General features: G+C 47.5%; 1 protein-coding gene across 5 annotated transcripts in view; it reads left to right on the top strand.

Moving 5' to 3' along the window:
- Positions 1–16,178, top strand: part of NCKIPSD (NCK interacting protein with SH3 domain) — a 56,937-nt gene that overhangs the window by 38,255 nt on the left and 2,504 nt on the right. For all 5 annotated transcript variants that reach the window (XM_062585747.1, XM_062585751.1, XM_062585748.1 and 2 more), the window contains 6 exons: positions 1,853–2,023; positions 3,474–3,560; positions 5,047–5,185; positions 11,477–11,557; positions 12,830–12,958; positions 14,720–14,812. In XM_062585747.1, coding sequence (XP_062441731.1) covers positions 1,853–2,023; positions 3,474–3,560; positions 5,047–5,185; positions 11,477–11,557; positions 12,830–12,958; positions 14,720–14,812 — 700 coding nt within the window. The remainder of the gene's footprint in view (positions 1–1,852; positions 2,024–3,473; positions 3,561–5,046; positions 5,186–11,476; positions 11,558–12,829; positions 12,959–14,719; positions 14,813–16,178) is intronic.

Below are 16,178 nucleotides of genomic sequence, written 5' to 3'. Positions count from 1 at the left end.
GAAACGTTGTTGGGCTGCTCGGTAGAAACAAAAGCCCTGCAGCAGTTTACTCTGCCCGCGCTGGGGGAGGAACTGTTTGAAGCAGCAGAATACCACAAAGCAGAGCTGTTAGAGGTACTGGAACGTCCTCTTGCTTGTGGCCAAGCAGGCAGGTTCCTGGAAGTGGCCGCGTGGCGAGGCTGCAGGTCGTAATAGCCGCCGGGATGTTCAATAAGCACGGGCCTGACCCCGGTAGCGGGAGGGCCGAGGACGGTGCCGAGAACGCCTGAGGACAGTGCCCTGCACAGTTGCACCGGCCGGCTCAAGGAGCTCGGCGATAGATCGATCTCATTCAAGTCCATTAGGAGCTTGATGTTCAGCAGAGTTCACAGCGGCAGGTGAGGGACTGGAGGAAGCAGATTAGTGTTAAGAGGCTGAAGAGATTTTAGAGCCATCATTAAAACGAGTAATCATTAAAACAGTCATCTAAAACAACATTCCAGCAGTGGCCGGAGGCAGGAGCAGCCCTGCAGCGCTCTGGGGAGCGTTTTTGCCTCTGAGCGAGGTATGGGGGGGGGGGGATCATCTCCCAAGCCCTTGGGACACCGGGGCTTTCGTGGGCCCTCCTAGAGAGAGGAGGAGATTGTATGACCGAGTGAGTCCCCTCCAGCTAACGCCCCTGGCTCAGTGATAAATTGCCATTTAGCAGGAAATTGTTTGACGTTGTGCTCCGTCACTGAAGGCTGTCCTTCCTCTCGCACGCTGCCGGTAACCTCGTTACCTGCTTGGCAACCCGCAGCTCGCCAAAATTCTCTTTAAGAGTGTGCCGTGGCGTATGTTCCGTTTAAACCAGCACGGTCCCTCCTTCGTTATCTGCCTGACAAAGACTGTGTAATTAACAGTGACAACAAGAATAATTTTTTTATTATATAATTGAAACACTGAATCAAAGTCCTAATGAGTTCACACCTCAAGTACTGTGAGGCAAATTACTAACAATTCTGTCTCTAGTAAAGCACGTTAGACTTAATGAGTTTGGAGTGATTCCTCCACGGAGGGCCGCAGGGTTGCGGGTGCGCGGGAGCGGCCCGTGTTCCTGCGCGCGGCTCTCCCGAGGCGGGTACGGCCCGTGCACTCGTGCCCTCAGTGCGGGACTGTGCTTATGTCGTCCCTGACAAAAAACATAGGCTTGTTTCTGCGGCACAGAGCTGTTCTGCCCTGGCTTGTAAGGTGAAGCCTGCTGAAAGGCTCCAGGCCACCAGCCGTGCAGCTGACCCGTCGGAAGGAGCCGTGCCAGGATACGGTGAAGTCTTTTTCGAGATTTCCAGGAGTTGAAGACATAGTGTGCGATAGCAGAGTGTCCTGACCAGTAGTGGCAAAGGGCTTTTTACGCTGATGATGATGATTTCCCATGGCGCGTCACAAGACAGCTTCTTTCAAAAATTGTCAAGAGTTTGACCTTGCAGTGAGCAGGTTATTCCTGTGTTTTGGATTTCTTCGCTTTGTTCTGTGAGAGAGGTTTCCGGGGCTCCTTAACATCCTCTAAAGCTGGCTAACCCTCCCAGCAGAGTGACAACAGCTTGCGTTTAAAAGCTTTCTGATTACGCACCACTCCTGACACCTGTTTTTGAGAGCTGGAGTCCAATTCGATTCATTCAATGCATTAGTTTTGCAAGGAAGGGAGTAAGGACAGATGCCCCAAAAGTATGAAAGCTGAAATAATGCATGTGTCTTAAACTTACTATCTGTTTGCTGCCAGCTCTTGACTGAGTGAGGTTCAAAGTCAGTCCTGAAAGAAAGGTTATGCTAAACAGTCACCCAAATAACAGCTAACAGTCAGGACCCCGGTAACTGGTGGGTTTTTGTCTTGCAGAATCTGAGCTCTGGGCTGCCGTCGGGGCAGGTCTGCCATGACGAGCAGCGGCTGGAGGTGATCTTTGCAGATCTGGCCAGGCACAAGGATGATGCTCAGCAGCGCAGCTGGGCACTCTATGAGGATGAAAATGTCATCTGCTGTTACCTGGAGGAGCTACTTCGCATCCTGGTGAGTAAGTTTGTTTCTTTGTACGTCTAACAAAGCAGAGAGCCCCCGGTGAAGTTCATTCTGACATCTCCGTCCTTGTGTTGCCATCAGATTTGCTGTTTCTGAGGGTATGAGCTGCTTGTGCACCCCTCACCATTGATGTAAAGCATTTTCATTTTGTGTAGGCTCTGCAGAGCTCTTGGACTCCATTCCAGTCCACCTTGCAAAGCTGTTTGGAAAAGAGTTGTAGGGCTGTTCTTCATTGTAGATGTGGTATTTAGCTATTGTAGAAAAAACCCTCACCTCCAAAAAATCCAACCTCCCCCAGCAAACCTAGAAGTTTGCTGTGACGGTCGTTGCACTCCTTGGCCCATTTTAAACTTCTTCCTTGGCTGGATGTGTATGCAAGCCAGGCGGTACCAGAGACCATGCCGTACCCTGAGTGCTCTCTCCTGTGGTCTTGTTGTACCCTCCTTGCTGCTAATCTTTTTCAAAAGTACAATGTGGAGCTGTATCAAACTGTAGCTTCCAAAGCTCTGTGCTGGTTTCTCAAAGCAGACTCTTAACTCTGGATCGGTTCTTAACATATTGGTTTTCTTAAGTGTACAGTGTGCTGTAGACTAAGCTATATTCTCCCTGCCCTGATGCAAACTAGTAACTAAGTATCTAGTACTAGTACCTAAGGCCCATTAAATGCAAGGACATGAAAGTTCTTTTGTTGCATTGAAAGTGAGCTTCAAAGGTATTTTTGTGAGTCAGTATAAGCTATCTCACCAGGTTTGTGTGTATGGGAAATGTCCACCCCCATAGTGAGCAGCAGTGGGAAATACTGTCTTGGTGCTGTCTCTAGCATATACAAGCCCATCTGTGTAAGGGGAGCACGATGGCATGGGAGCTGTCACTCAGAGCAGTGGCATGATCTAGATTATGGGTGCCAGTGTGGGGTTTGCTCTTGCGCCTGTTTCATGCTCCTCTCCAGTTTTGACATAAGCAGAGCAAATATTTTTGCGTTGTAAATGCTAAGGTCTTTCTCTTTAACTCAGCACATGGCCTATATTCTTGCTGTGGGGCCTGCAGGGCAAAGGAGAGGTGGATTTTGTGCAACAGTTTGCTCATAATTTGAGAGTGAGGGGAGATGTTCCCAGGATAGGAACAGCACTAGAGTTGCTGTCCGTGGCTGCAAGATACACTCATCAAGGCACTGCTCAGGTCATGGTTTTAGGTGCTTTCAGCCCAAGAAACACTATCTTTAGTGCTTCTAAAGAAGGTGTTTCTTTAGAATTCACATTGATGCAGAATCTCTGGGGTGGTAGGCCTTTCTTGAGCTGTCTTGATGGTCCAGCTTTGGTTCCTTTGTAAGATGATTTTGCTGGGGCTGTGGAAATCTAAAAGGAACTAGCTTGCCCCATGGTCTCTGCAGCAAGAGACAAGCAATATGCCATTGGACTGACCTGTTCATTTGTGTTTCCAGACAGATGCAGACCCAGAAGTTTGCAAGAAAATGTGCAAGAAGAATGAGTTTGAATCAGTTCTGTCCCTTGTCGCATATTATCAGATGGTAAGGTGGCAGGATGCATTGAATCCCTTCCTTTGAAGGTTTCCCTGAAGATGCAAAAGAGTGGGGTCACTATCATAGAATCATAGAATTGGTAAGGTTGGAAGGGACCTCTGGAGATCATCTAGTCCAACCCTCAAATGAGTGGCCCATACGGGGATCAAACCCATGACCTTGGTATTAATAGCACCATGCTCTAACCAACTGAGCTAAACCTGACCCCTATGATGAATATATGTAATGCTTTTCTCCCAGACAGGTCTATGAACTAGACAGAACACTAGTAAGTCCCTTTTGCATGCTGGCGAGTGCCATGTTGTGCATACAAGTTCTACGGAGGAGTAGAGGATGCCAGACTTGAGCACTAGCTAGCACTGTGAACGATAAAGCTTGCTGCTTTTATTAGCTCCACTGTGGGCCAGAATCAGCATCCCTAATGTCTAAAGGAAGGATTTCCGAGGATGCCTTGGGAAAGCTGACAGGCTGTGACTGCTCCTCTTTTAATTGATGCACTCCTGTGCATTAGAAAATAGCTTTGCTTTGGAAAGTAGGTTGAGAATAGAAGCTTTGGGACTGAGGAAGCAAATCAGTATTCAGAGGAAGAAATGGAAGTTTTGCCTTCAGTGCCTATGAAATACTGCTTTGCCTCGCCTTCCTGGGACTGACTGACTGTGAGACTGTGCCGTGGGTTGGAGGCTTGTCCCCAGCTCGTCCCTCCGTCCCCAGCTACAGCACATCCAGCCTTGTTGCACTTAGTTTTCAGTCTGGCACTTCTGTGTCTGAACCCAGAGCTCAGCATTAGGGGGCTGTAGCAGATTTGAGAGCAGTGGGAAGGCAGGCTCAGTGTTATGGTATCTGCCGATTTTCACTGTGTGCTGTTCTCTGACCAGGATTTGAAGAAAGCCCAACTAAACGCAGTTGGGTCTCCTGCCTGGCTGCAGTGGTGTCCAGTGTCAGAGCTTGGCTCATTTTCCTTCTCTGAATGCTGACCTTGTTGGCTGGGGCTGGAGCATGAAGGTTAAGCTATGCCAGAGCTCCTGCATGGGAGCTGCAGGTTGAGCATGGTTGTTACAGGGCCTGTTGGACAGGATCCCAGCACTTTCTGGTTAACAGCCTGTGCTCCTAGCACAAACCCAACTTTGCAGTTAATGAAGAGGATGTCAAGAGCCGCTATCAAATGCTGAAGAGAGTTGGGGATGGGTGGTTAGTCTGTGTCATCGTCATCGGATGAGACATGGCATTTCGTATCTGAGCTCTTGCTGCAGCATATGCCTTCTTACCACATGTGGCAGTGACCTCTAGCCGGTCCAGTTGTGAAAGTTATCTCAAAAGGACTCCTAGGCTGTTGTTAAAAGCTAGTAGAGCTTCTGCTTCTACTTTTACCTTGGGATGGTCTGCAGCTTTCTCAAGAGCAGCTAGCCAGGTGGCCTCCACCTTAGAGCAAGCCCTCATCTGGGACGTATTTTGGTCTAATAAACTGTTTTTGCAGGAACACAGGGTGCCATTACGGCTGCTGCTGTTGAAATGCTTTGGAGCAATGTGCAACTTGGACGCTGCGATTATCTCAACGCTTGTAAACTCTGTGCTGCCGATGGAGCTGGCCCGTGACATGCAGACTCACACACAAGGTAAGCTGGAGCTGATGGGTGGCCCCAGTACCCCATTCCTCAGGGGTATGTCTTTCCATTAGACTATTTACAGCAGCACTGGTGTCCTGTCTGTTCCACGTGCCCAGTGCTCCAGGAAATGTCTCTGATTTTAAAGTTATTCTCAGGTTATCACAGGCATGAGTGGAGAATGCATGGAAGGAAGGGGATGTTTTAGCCCAGTGGTGCAAGGTGCTTTAGCTCTTGAACGTGCCTTTATTCATCTACATTGCTGCTTGTAGAAGTCTTTAAAGTACATTTTGAGCTGTTCAGATGTGTTTCTTACTGCTGACAGAAGACATCTGCAGATCTCAAGGAAGATCTTTGCAGCCTCTTATAGGCAGTTTTTCTCTGTGCTCTGCACCAGGTCTTGGAGGTGTTTCTTGCTGATAAATGAGAAGTGTACTGCTGAAAAGGAAGTGACCTTCCCTCTGCCAGTGTACCGCAGGGAATGATAGTGCTAGAGCTGTTAACAAAATTGTGGTCATGGTTAGTACACATCCTCTACTTGGTGTGGAGCTCCTTTTTCCAACCAGTCGCACTTCTCGAAGCTGAAGATGAGGAACGGACATAATCCCCTCTCAGCCCACCAGCTTTAGTATTGCTCCTGTGTCTGACTAGTGTTCAGCCTAGCTTTTAGTGCAATATAGGGAAGGGTCAGCCTTTCTTGTTAGCATGGGCAGCTGTGGCATTAGTTTAATCACTGAGGCTTTCCTTTCTTCCTGGCTTTAAGTTGTGGAAAGCTGATTGCAAACAGCAGTAACCTTACATTAGTCACCTCTCATTTGATAATGTGGCCTCTCCCAGGGGTGCCTCGCATGAACATGTTCTGTTTTGCTGTTGGGCTAACCTGTGAGCACTGGTCAGGTTACTATGACTTGCTTGTCCCCTGACAGTTTTTTCCTGGCTCCTTGTGGGAGCACACACCTGCAGGGCTCTGGGAGATACCTGCCAACAAGCTTTCTGCTAAAGATCAGGCTCCAGTGCTGACCCATAGCGTGCTGAGTAGGGAGGAACGGTGGTATGTCCGTCAGCTGTCTTTGTAGCAGTGTAAGGGAGCCCCTGCCCTGCAAGGCAGGGAGCCAGAGCCTCCAGTTTGTGGCTTGGCTCTGGTCAGGGTGAAGTGGGGTGAGAGAGGGGGTAGGGATGCCTTATTCCTTCCGTTAAGCTGTGTGGGCACATTGCTGTATGGCCTGGCTTTGCATGCCCAGTTTCTGCTTTCTGTAGCTCTGCCCTCGCTTTCCTTCTATTTCGTACTCCTGCTCTTTGGTAAGATGCTTGTCCTAACTATTTAACAGGAACTCTCTTCCTGCCCTTCAAGGTCCATGGGAAGACTTGGTGGTGGTGGTGAGGCCAGATTTTGCTAGTATTGTCCGCCAAGGATCCTGCTTAGCCCAGTACCCGTTATCTCATAGCAGCCAGGAGGAAATGCCGAGGGAAGAGTTTAAGAACAAGGTGAACATGCACTAATACTCCCCTGGCATTACTTTCGCAACCCCTCATGTGTGCCTGACCCTTGGCGGTCAAACCTTTGCTTTGCATTTTGAAATGAGCCTATAGGCCATCAGTAATGGCAGTGGCCATTTTTCTTCAAGAGGATGCTGAAAATCCTTTGTAGTTTTAATCTTGGCCCACAGTTAAAGTAGCTGTTGCATGACCTTGTGCATCAAACCCAGTATTCGGAGTCTTGCTGCTGTTCCCCATTGCTTTGCTGTGAATGTTATTGAGTCACGGAGAAGCGTAACCTGGTGATGGGACTGTGTAGGGATTAATGTGTCTGCTCAGGACAGGAACTGCCCCATCCATTTCACTTGACCAGATACATTTCCACAAACGCTGCCTTAGACATCCAGAACATCTCCAGTCATGTGAGATCTCCTACTCTAGACAGTGCCAAGCTGCCTGGGCTGTGGATAAGACCAGTGGGGCTGATTGGGTGTCTGCACTGGGGCATGTGGAGGGGTGGAAGTTGACCCTACTGCAGAAGGCTTTACGCTCACCTTTGCTTAGATTCTTTGAAATGTAAACGCTTGAAAGATGGTGCTGGGGAGTGGTGGAAAAATACTGTTTCAGCTCAGGGCAGTGCAAATTACATTGGGTTAGTGTGAAGAGTGACAGTTAATTTTGCTTATACTGGCTAAGCTTTCTCTTTGTGTTACCACAGTCTAGCAATCATATGCAGTGAACTTAACATGCTGTTAGTATTTTATCTGGGTACGCTTGAGAAGCCTCTTCTCTAGGCTGAGGTTTTTCTGCCTGAGAGGCAAATGACACTTGGTGATGGGGCTATGACTGTGTTACTGTGACAAGGTCACTCCTGATCTTGTGCTGCTGAAAAATAAGCTTTCTCTTGCCTCCATCACTAATTCATAAAGTTTGTCTCCAGGTGGATGTTTCCTGTGCTGCGCTCAAACTGGCTGCAGTCTCCCGCTTTGTCCTCCTGGCCGCCTTCATGGGGCGGGCAGGTCCTGGGCTGTTGCAGAGCCCCTTGCTGCTCCCTGCCTGGTGGCAGAGCAGGTAGTAGGGATCTTTCCTGGGTCTGCGCAGCTCTGAGTAGCATGGATAACTCGGCCTCTTCCTCGTGGTGGAGCATTGAGCTCTGGTGTAGGCGACTTCTGCGCACTTTTGCTGATCTCCACGTAGGCTAAGCATTATCCATCTTGACATGTGCCCAGTTCTCTCTGTCTCTTCCCCTAGCATTTCTAGTTGAATCAGGCCTCTCTCCCAGCAAGTGTTAGACTCTGCTTTGGGGACCTGAAAAGCATTGCAGTGGAGGCGGGTAAAAAGTGGCATGAGCGTTTCTCGCATCTGCTACATCCTCTGCACTTCCAACCTGCAGCCATGCAGCATCCCTTCTCTCCTTAGTTTTGCCTCAAGATGAGATGCTTTCTGTCCTCTTTGGTCTAATACTGAGACAATACACTCAAACGGTGAAAAGCTGCTCTTCCTGCCCTTTCTTTGCTGATAGACAATCTAGTTATGGGAGCCTCCCAAATTGATGTTGAGATCCTGTGCTGCTTTCCTTGTGCTAAGCAAGGGCAGGCACTGGTCAGAGGAATGTCATCTGTAGAGCATTCAGTCCCCTTGGCCTTAACAGCAGGGTTGCAAAGAAGTAACCATCCTTGCCCTGGACATATCTGCCCTTCAGAGGTGTTTGAGGCCATTAGCAGATCCCTCCTACCATTCTGGTCCTTTCATGTCATGCCACCAAATGGCAGATAGTACCTTGCGTGAAAACATGACCTTGAATCCTGCAGTGACTTGAGCTTATTTTGGTCCTAGAAAGCGGGAAATAGCAGCTGATCCGTGACATACCATGGAATAGCTAATCCCTTCTGCAGATGGCAGGAGCCAGAGCAATCGGTGCCAGCACTAAGCACCCAGGGACTGTTGAACTGGCTGCAGAAACTCTGTAGGGTCCCTCCGGGCTTGTTACAGAAGAACACTTGAGGCCGAAGCTGTGTGCATGGATTGTGGGTGCCTTTGATGAGCAGGCACTTTACCCTGGGATTGATGCAGGCGTGTTGGCTGCTGTCCAGTTCTTCTGCCAGATGCTTGGGTTTTATTGCTTCTGGACAGCCACTTCCCTCAGCTGCAGCTGGCTTGCACATCTATCAGTGTGTTAGAAGAGCTTATAATAAGACACAGCAAGGCAGAATTAGCCAGAACAATTCCAAAGAAAACAGACGGGGATAATCCACTCTGTAATCGCAGCTCTCCCCTGTTGCAGTTCAGTATACGTACAAGTCATCTGTCAGGCTCTTTTTGCCTGAGTTGTAGACAGTTGTCTCTGCTCCCAGTGCCGTGATTTTGCACTGCTGTATTTAGAGATGGAAAGCAAAGTCTTTGAAGGCCTCTGAGAAGTATAAGCCAGTGGGCAAACAGTCTCATCTTCTCTGCCCCTCTTAGCCCTTTGAGTGATTCTTGTCAGTCTGACGTCAGCGGACACTCTCTGGTGGGTTGCCATTGTGTATTCCTTGAGAAGAATTATATTAATGCTATTTATTTTCTTGCAGACACTGGTACCACTCCGAAAGGGGAAAAAATGCTGTGCTTTGAATGGCAATAACTCTGTGCTTCAGCGTGATGCTAGCATGCTGAAGGATGCAGCCAAGGGGGAAGTCTTGCTGCAGTAGAAACACTCCAGAAACTTGCAGAGTCTGTGCAGAGTGAATGCACTGGGTTGATCTGGATTATTCCCAGTTCAGCTTTCTGACTCCACTTTTCAGCATCCTTTGACTTTAGGCAAATCTGGCAAGATTTGCCATTTAGTAGTGGAGTTTGCTGTCACCCAAGATGAATGGATGTTAGTTCATAGCAGATGGGCCAAGGACATGTTAAACTACCCTCCCCCATCCCATGTCTAATTAATCTCTTTCTCCATATTTGTTACAACCACATGTTTATCACTGGCTTTTAGCTCTCTGATCATTATTTCATTGCTCATGATGAGATGAGAGAGAATGTTTAGTTTGTGAAAGCCTTGTTAAGAACTTGGGAACAGCAGGTCCCTGTATCTGCCTATTGCAGCATCCTGCCTCTGATAGCCAGCTCCAGATGCCTTGGAGGAAAGTATGAGGAAATCGTGTAGCGAACAATTATGAAAGAACTTAGCCAGACAAGAGGGTTTTTTCCCAGCTGTATGGGTAGGTGGTTGGTTATGCCTAGGAGCATTTCTTACCTGTCTGCTCTAACTTTGCATGTTCCCATTACCTGAATGCGTGTCAGATTCTTTTTCTGTTACAGTGAGCTGTGGCATCGCTGACACCTTCTAGCTGAGAGCTCCTTAGATAAGTAGGAATTATATGTAAGTCATTAAATGTCCTCCCCAGCTTTTATATTGCAAGTAAACAGCAGGTTCCAGTTCTCTTTTGCTGCCACATGGTCTAGACTGCTCTTGTGGAAACTCTTATTTTTGTTAATGCTCTAAATAAGCATCTTGTTAATGATCTAAATACATCTTTACTCAAAGTTTTCGCTCTTTGGCAACTTAGGTGTCTTGCTGAGCTTTGACAAAGTCTATATGTACTTTGTTTATAGATGCCTTGCATACAGAGCTGACTTTTCAGGGGTATTAGACTGGAATGATTCTCTAGGCTGCTTTTCCTCATGCTAACAGCAAACCTGTGAGCTGCCAAGTGATGCCAGTCCTTTGGCCAAAACCAGGTATATCCAGTAACAGCAAAGGCAGCAGTCTGTGCAGTCTAAAGCAAACTTGAGGGTGCAGGTGCTTAGAGATGTACTGATATGTGCAAAGAGAAGTGCAGTTGGAGAGAGAATTGGAAGAAGCAGGTATCTTACTGGGAGGCAGTACTGTGGGGAGAAGCATCATACATTGAAAGGAAATGCATATATTTTTTAACTAATTAAAATGTACCCTTTTGGTCAGTCTTTATAAACAAACACTTAGTTTTCTAGTAACAAGTGTCCTGGGCTCTTTCAGGCAGATGTAAATGAACTTTATGTAGCCTGTGTGTGTGGTACCTTGCTTTATAAAATTAATACTTATTTTTCTATAATCTTCAGACTCACTGAACTGGATGGAGGCTGTTTGTTATTATGACACAGATTCTATTCTGTGACTTTTTCTTTGTGAATATCTACTGAGGTGTATCCATTAATTAAGATTCAGGAAGGGCAGAGCTGTGGTTCTGTGGAGTATTCACGTATAGCTGCTGCCAGCAAAAAATTGCGTTGGCCTAGCAGGCAGTGGGACTTATTAATGCAGGAGACACGTGTGGCCTGTGAAGTGGGCAGATGCACAGCTGGAGTCATGAACAGTGATCTGGTCTCCCCAGAGACTTTCTATACCTCTAGGCAGAGCTGATGTAGCGAAAGTAGAACAGTGCAGAGATGGTAACAAGCAGCATAGCTGTCCGGGGGTGGTATTAGTTGGAACAGGCACTATTTCAAGGTGGCCAGATGGATGCTTTTTCTGGGTTTGGTAATTACATAACTATGGGAGGTGTCCTGAGACTGTGCAGGGGAGGTTTTTAATTAGTCTCATCAAATTTGCCCAGATCCTCTTAAGTGGAGGGAAAAAATTTGTTGTGATTATCCTCAAATCGATTTGGAAACACATGGTGCAGAAGGCATGAGTTTAAGGAGTTGGGGGGAAAACAACCTTATGGTTCAGTAAATAAAGGACTGAAGAGCAGTCTAATAGATGTTAAGTATCTTCACTTAACCATGTGACTTTCCAGGTATCACCAGGGGATAGAGTTTTGCAACCTTAGAAGAATTAATGGCTGGACCTCTGTGTTTATCTTGCAGATCATCAAAAGATGTGCTATTCTGCACTGGTGCTGGCAATGATATTCTCCATGGGGGAGCCTCTGCCATATCATCACTATGGTGAGCAGCAAAGGCTTGGCAAGGTGGGAAAACTGGTGGTAGGACCTCTTGGATGAGTAGAGAGGCAGCGGGGAGTGGAGCTTTCCTGGGGACCAAAGTTGGGGCAGCTGGGAGAGACCAGCACAAGCACGAGTAGGGTTCACTCTTTACCAGTAGAGCCTGGCTGCTGAAATACTGAGCTGAAGATGCTACACTTGCAAAAAGAGCAGCACAGATTTGTGTTGGAACAGCAGAGGATAGATGTCATGCTATCAGAAAAGCTGCTGGGCCTATCCTGCATGCTTGTCACAAATACAAGTTTGTCTTGCCCCTGCCCTGCATTAAAATGTGCACCTCTTACTTACCTCAGAGATGTTCTGTCTGCTGACAAGACTGAGAGCCCAGATCGCTCTGTGAAAGCCCTCTTAACTATCAGGTACATAATATGGCCTGTTCCTGCTCTCACTTTTGACGGTACAGTGCGGCCCTATGTATTTCAAGCCCTTCGTGAAAGTGGAGAGTATTGCGGTCAACAGGGAGGTGCAAATGTGCCAGAGCTGCTTGTTTCATCCTTTGTCCTTTCATTCTGCCTTCAGCTGGAAAGCAATCTCTGCCTGCTTTTTTCCCCCCATCCATATGGTGTTCCTAGTATTTGGGAAGCTCTGGGCTACGTTTTCCTAGAAATGCAGTAGAGGATTTTATAAACGTCTCCTCTACGGCTTCACTTACCTTCCTGATAAACATACGCAAGATTTAGGCTGGTACACAGGGACCAAGGAATGAATCTCCTCGTCTCTCACAGTTCTCACCTCATATAGCCCTGGCAATTATTTCCTGCAGGAGGGCTTATTTGCATGGGCTCCTGAGCTTTCCGAATAGCAAAATTAAAAAATGGGTTATTATTAATGATGTGGATGATTATTTGTTTTAAAATAGATGAATTAAATCGGTGGTCAAGAATATAAATTTCTTACTACCTGAAGGCTTCAGTGGTGGTGGTGCTGCTGGAACAGCAGCTAGAGCAGGATTTGGGATTTACTCCAGAAAAAATCCCCCATTAGGAAACTACTTCCAGTGTTTCTCTGAATGGTAGATAGTTCTCTGAGCCACTTGTGTCTTGTGCAAAGACACTTCAGTTGGTTGTCTAGTCCACTTGCAGGGTGGTTAATTCCCTGGTGGCTGAAACTGGCACTCCACTGATGTTTTTTAAGCATCAAAGCAGAGGGAAGTGGCTTGTTGGTCTGTTGGTTTGTTCTCACTGTGCTGTAAACACTCCTCTTTCTTCACGTGCAGAGCATCTCAACTCACAGTTTGTGCAGTTCCTGCTGGATGTGATTGAGGACGGGCTGCCCTCAGACACCACCGACCAGCTGCCCGACTTATTTGTCAATGTCCTTCTGGCCTTCAACCTCCACATTCCAGGTTGGTGTGGTGCTGCTCTACCTTGGCAGGATTTCAGCGCTCTGGAGTGGGAGAGCACGAAGAATGGGCATGCAGGATCTCACTGGGACCTTGAGGGTGCTGTGATAACTTGTGTGCTTCCCTTACACTCTAGCAATACGCTGTGTTCTCTTGTGCTTGCATAAATATTGGACGAAATTCTAGAAAGAAAAAATAGCCTGAGAGCCCATGTCCAACCAAATGACCCATTGAGGCACAGTGCCTCAGTGAAGCCCAGTGAATTTCTCTTCACATTTGCATGCTGCTGTACCAAAGCAATTGCTGGACTGCGCCTGCAAAGTATGCCTGGGGGTTAACTCTAGGCACAGATGATTTGGAAAAGAAAATGCTTCAGTGGGCATTTCTCAGTATCAGTCCAGAAAGACAAGTCCGGCCTTCTGTAGCTCTTGACAAACCTTCTGCTTATCCAGCTGCTCCTCTGGAGCTGCATCCTCGTTCGATGCCCACGTGTTGGGGACAGGCTCTTCAACCTTAGCCTCCGCTGCACTTTCTCCTGCCTTCGCTCATTCTCCATCTTCCCACCCCTGCTGAGCTCCTTAAAAATAACAAAACATCTGGTCTCTAGGAAGGAAATTTGCCTCCTCCCTGCCAGGGTTGCCCGGGAGTTTTGAAGCTTGTTGCTGGAAGACAGGAGAGTAGTGCTAAGTCCTGTTAAGAGAGGCCACTTTTTAGTCTTGGATGTGTTTGCAAACTTTCCTGTTCCGGTTGTTATTTACTTCCTCTTGTGCTGCTGGATGCCTTTATCCTTGACGCTGGGGAGAGAGGAGAGGATAAAGCAGCAAGGAGTGTCCAGTAACTTGCCCGTTACTTTTGAGTTGTGCTTCATTAATATTTATGTGAAAGTTTCTAATTTAATGTGAAAGTTGATTGCACAGAGACTGATTAAGTATAGTCTCTGCTGCTTTCATTCATTACCTCTTCTCACTGTTACCATACTTGCTGGCTGCAGTAATTAGGCAATAATGCATGACCGGCAGTGTGTTTCTGGGGGATTATTGTGCACCGGGGGTATAGCTGAAAGCAGTGACTTGTTTTCTGATGCTTAGAAATTGTTAAATGATCTTCGTGTTCCTGGTTGAATTTTTATTCCTCTGTCTACCAGCTCTATTTTTCTTGCAGTTTAATGTGCACACATGCATGTGTGCACATAGAATCCGTTATAATGAACGTATTTTTGTTATAAGAAATCACCCCCAAAACAGGGGACATTTTGTAGAAGAGATTCTTCAGCACCTCCTTTTGCATTACTGGTGCTGAGTGCTGGGAAGAAGTACCACTTCCTTCTTGTGTGTTCTTGGTAGCTGGCCTTATTTTCTATAAGAGCTTGTAAGGTGATAAATTCCAGTGGGCCACTGCTGGTATGAAGATACTAGACAGGAACTGTTGGTTTCTAAGAGTTAGAAGTCAAGTTTCAGGTTATTAAGCCCTTGTATTTCAGAGTCTCCTTTGGTTTGCTGGATTGGTGCCCCCATATGAACCAGATGCACATAAAAAGCATGAAGTCCTAAGTGTTTAATGCACTGTTTCCAAACTTGTTTTGTTTTCAGTATCCTTCCCTCCCCCTGCCTGCCCTGTCTTTGGGGCTGAAACTCTTCTTAGCACTCTTACACCGTGATGCCCCAAAGCTCCCCAGAGCAATGGTGTGAAATAGGAGTCTCCACTTTTCTGTTACTGTGGTCTTCAGCAAACAGTGGCATCTGCTAAGCAGGTTTCTTCTCTTAGTTCCAGAACACAGTGTGATCATGACGACAATAAGCAAGCACTCGAATGTCAAGACTTTCACAGAAAAGCTGCTGCTGCTGCTGAATAGGGGAGGTGAGTTTTTGTGGCATTACTACCTTCCTACCAAGGGGCGCAACTCGTGCTAACTGAGCACCAGCTAGACAAGCCTGGCACTCCTGAAGGGGTGGGATGTGTCAGGGCTGCTGCTAGCCAAGGAGCTCTTGTCAGGCCCCTCGTCAGATCAGCCCGGTCTTGCAGTGGCTGCCTGCAGTGTAGGCAAGCTCTTGCCTGGGAGGGAAGTTGGTTTGGTCCCGCACCACTTCTGTGCTTGGGCAAACAGAGCTCCATCAGTGCTGGACACAAACCCTGCCTGCCACCTGCCCTGGCCATCAGCTGGTAGCCAGAAGCAGAGGGAATTTTTGCCTTGAGAAATGCCACTTTGAGAGAAACTTCCCGTTCCAAAATTGCCAGCAGAGGGTTAGCTTCGTGCCTGTTCCAGGCGTAGAGTGAGGTCTGTATGTGTAGAGCTTTTGCAAAGCAGATTGTTAGAAAGCTCTGCAGGCAGAGCAGTGGCAGGTATTTCTACCTGTGCTGTGTGCCACTATTGTGTTTTCTAATGCCTTCTGGAGCATGGGGGCCTAGCTGCCTTAGATTCACTTTGTTGATATATAACCCGTCCTGTGATGCTTGCAGTTCTTTTTTACTCTGGTTTTAGTTCTCTTTGGGACTGCAAATCACTGTCTCTATACTCTGTCAGCTTGAAGGCAGCTTACATCTCAGTGCTCTTCTGTCTGGCCTCCTCCCAAAGCCTTTGTTTAGCCCTTCGCTGCCAGATTCCCTACAGGATCACCTTACTGTGAGGGGCTGGGGAAGAAAGAGGGAGACCACAACCTAATGAAGACGCTTCTCCTGTGCCCGCGTTCCTGACAGCTGTTGGTGGCCCTGCAGTGTCCCAGAGCCCCTCCTGTGGTCTGCAGGGACATCTTTTGGAAAAGGGCAGAATACACTGAACAATTTAAACCTGGAGGTGTTTCTTTTCTTGCTTCTGAGATGTTACTAGTGTGATCTGCATGGTGAAAGCTCATTTCTGATACAGGCTCTGCTGGACTGGTGGGCTGTTCGGAGGGGTCATTGGACCAGACTTAATAAACTGGGGGAAAATGAATGGTAGCTGTTGAGCAAGGAGGGGGAAGCACTGGGAGGTGATGTGCTAATGAGCTTTCACCTGCGATGTTAGGTGAAACGCAAACAAGGATTAATGCTAATGCTAATGAGTTTGGTCTCATGGCTTGGTGCCCTACAGAGCTGCCATCCTGATTATGCAGCTTCATGCAAGGCACTCCAGTAGCATCTGCAAAAGCTAGCCACAGGCAGGGAGCAGCTGGCCAAGGTCAGGGCAGTGTCCTCTCCAAAACCTCTGTAGTCTAATGAAGGGATTTGCACTGAAGATGGCAGAGGT

The sequence above is a fragment of the Rhea pennata genome, chromosome 12 (assembly GCF_028389875.1).
Source record: "Rhea pennata isolate bPtePen1 chromosome 12, bPtePen1.pri, whole genome shotgun sequence".
NCBI classification, from domain to species: Eukaryota; Metazoa; Chordata; class Aves; order Rheiformes; family Rheidae; genus Rhea; species Rhea pennata.
The sequence above is the reverse complement of the archived record's forward strand: the minus strand, read 5'-3'. Positions and strand labels throughout refer to the sequence as shown.